At 41.0% G+C, this 2999-nt stretch overlaps 1 protein-coding gene across 1 annotated transcript; it reads right to left on the bottom strand.

The window, feature by feature from the left end:
- On the bottom strand, window positions 1-2783 carry LOC146468865 (uncharacterized). The gene has a single exon (XM_085123947.1). The coding sequence runs from the start codon at window positions 2506-2508 to the stop codon at window positions 70-72; it is 2439 nt and encodes an 812-aa protein (XP_084980073.1). The 5' UTR covers window positions 2509-2783; the 3' UTR covers window positions 1-69.
- Between the last annotated feature and the right edge of the window lie 216 nt (window positions 2784-2999).

A 2999-nucleotide genomic window follows, 5' to 3' on the forward strand; every position in this document is an offset into this window, starting at 1 on the left:
TTGCGGCTATAAATACAAAAATGGACAATAGATATTAATTAAAATAGTAGCATTGAAGAATGCTACCGGTTAAACAAAAAGTTTCGCACGTATAGAGTCCGTTTGAGTGTTCAAGCAAGGCTTAAGTTTCTTGATGTACAGCATTTCAAATACCAAACAATCAAATTTGCTCTGACACTTTCTCAAGATGTTAAAATGGCCCTGATTCAATAGGTGTTTGCTCCCGTGAGCTTCAAGAAAATGTTTGCCAATTGCCGAGTTCTTGTGCTCAGCAACGCGTTGAAAAAGGTGTCTGGCTGTATAGCCGACATAATCTGCATCGCACAGATCACATGAAAAATAATAAACAACGCATTGCTGATTCACAATCGACGGCTTAACTTCCCTAGGCTTAAGATCATGTTCTAATTTCCTACTAACAAAAACTGGCTGCAATATGGGGCCAATCTTATTACTTAGGTCGTTAAATTGCCTGCGAACCGCATTGGCAGCTACTTGATCCTTAAAAGGAAGGATAATTCTGATCTTACGACCGCCTTCAGGCTTCTCTTCCGCTGCCTGTTCCGATACATTACGAAGAAAATTACTAATGATGGAATCTATGAGAGCCCTAGGATAATCTAGGCGACTGAAAATTGAGCGCAATTTGTTACATTCTAAATTGAAAGCTTCTGTTGTGGAACATAGAGCGTACGCGCGATGTAACATTGTTTTCACTAAAGACACCTTGTATCGTTTGTCGGTATGGCTATGGTAATGCAAGAGTAAGCCACTGTTCGTTTGTTTCCTGTAAACTTGAGTTTCAAGTTTAGTCCCACACTTGATGATTTCAATGCCAATAAAAGGAATCCTACCACTGACAGGGAGTTCCATTGTAAATTTCATGCTGGGATGGAGACCATTCAGAGTATTGAGAAACTCAGAGGCAGCGTCACCACTAGGCATTTTAGCCAGGGTATCATCCACGTAACGTTTGTACAGGTCAGGCATCAGACCATCACGGGAGAGCTTCTCTTCCAGGTGACACATAAAAACATTAGCCATCAGAGGACCAAGAGGGGAGCCCATGGCCACCCCATCAGTCTGTTCGTACAAAAGACCATTGAACTGGAAAAGCTGGTTGGTTGTAGCAATTTCCAGTAATTTGGCAAGCTGATCCTTCTGCAAGTTAAGGCCGTAGGTCTTGTTGAACCAATCGTTGGTGAACGCTTTGTGGACTAGGATGTTAATCGTCTCACTCAAAGGTACGTTGGTGAAAAGTGATGTCACATCATAGGAGACTAAGATGTCATCCTCATTCACGGAAATGGTACGGATTTCATCAGCAAAAGCAAAGGCATCAGTGATTGTGTAGTCATTGATGGAGAGTGGCTTAAGTTTCTCTTCGAGCCATTTGGCGAGATTGTAATTGTAGGCGCCAGTTGCTGATAAAATGGGTCTCATACTCAGTGTGGCTTTATGGGTCTTCGGAAGGCCATACAAGTGTGACAATCTGGAACTCTTCGGAGAAAGCGAGTTAGCGATCTCTTCAGGTAGAATTTGACGTAAGGCTGTGCGCAACTCTTTTTCTTTCTGTAAGAGCGGGTGGAAATGTTGAGCTGGACGTCCACGCCTCTTTGGTCGCTTTTCATCAACATGTACGAACTTAGAAGTGTTATCGATTGAAGCAGCGCTTAGAAGACGGATGTATTCGGTTTTGTCCATTACCACTACGCCAGAACCTTTATCAGGCTTGGTGATTATGATGTCGTCACGTTTCTTCAAGCGATTAAGAGCATTCAAAAGAGCCTTTGGTGGTTTGGGGCTTGTACGATGGATATAGTTCAAGGCGATTGAGCGTAGAGTTGAGCTTGCCAGTTCCTTCTCAGAATCTTCCAACAACGGCTCTATTTTCCAATATGCTTTCTCAAAGCTCGCATGTATGTCGATGGGCGAGACCTTTTGTGGTACTGAAAACTTCAGACCTCTGCAGATAAGAAGCTTCTCGAAGAACGTAAGGCGATAAGAAGATAGGTTGTTTATATGCTCATTGACATCAAGCTTCTTTGATATTAATCGCGAGATTTTGCTGACATGGCCCTTCATCATTTCTTCGTACTGGTTGTTGCGTAGAACACTCAATGTTCGCAAGATGGCGATGAAGCGAAGCAAAGAGCATTTATCTCGGAGATCTTTGTAAGCATTCTGTACTTCTTCTCTGAGGTGTTTGAGCTGGGAGAGTTTGAAACTCAATTCCTCTTCGATGACATCCTTTTGATAAGTTTCTGAAGATTTCTTCCATTTGCGTGCTCTTGTACGGTCGACTTGTGCGAAAGTTGGTGTAACACCAAAGTTCAAACATAAACGTAAAAATTCAATGGCGCCTTCGCATTTGATGAGGCGTTGACTACACTTTTCAAGACGTCTGAAAAAGTGCAGTTGGTTATCGCGTTTGAGTATACGAAGAAGCAAAGACTTAGAAAAACATTTGACTATAAAAAATTGCGATAAAACATTTCGTAAAAACATTATAAAAAGGTTAAAAAACACGACGTTTCGATGTACATTACATCATTATCAAGTGAAATTAAAAATGTAAGATTGCGGCTATAAATACAAAAATGGACAATAGATATTAATTAAAATAGTAGCATTGAAGAATGCTACCGGTTAAACAAAAAGTTTCGCACGTATAGAGTCCGTTTGAGTGTTCAAGCAAGGCTTAAGTTTCTTGATGTACAGCATTTCAAATACCAAACAATCAAATTTGCTCTGACACTTTCTCAAGATGTTAAAATGGCCCTGATTCAATAGGTGTTTGCTCCCGTAAGCTTCAAGAAAATGTTTGCCAATTGCCGTTGCTGAGCACAAGAACTCGGCAATTGGCAAACATTTTCTTGAAGCTCACGGGAGCAAACACCTATTGAATCAGGGCCATTTTAACATCTTGAGAAAGTGTCAGAGCAAATTTGATTGTTTGGTATTTGAAATGCTGTACATCAAGAAACTTAAGCCTTGCT

The sequence above is a fragment of the Pavona decussata genome, unplaced genomic scaffold, assembly GCF_977016875.1.
Source record: "Pavona decussata unplaced genomic scaffold, jaPavDecu1.1 SCAFFOLD_128, whole genome shotgun sequence".
In the NCBI taxonomy this organism is placed as follows: Eukaryota; Metazoa; Cnidaria; class Anthozoa; order Scleractinia; family Agariciidae; genus Pavona; species Pavona decussata.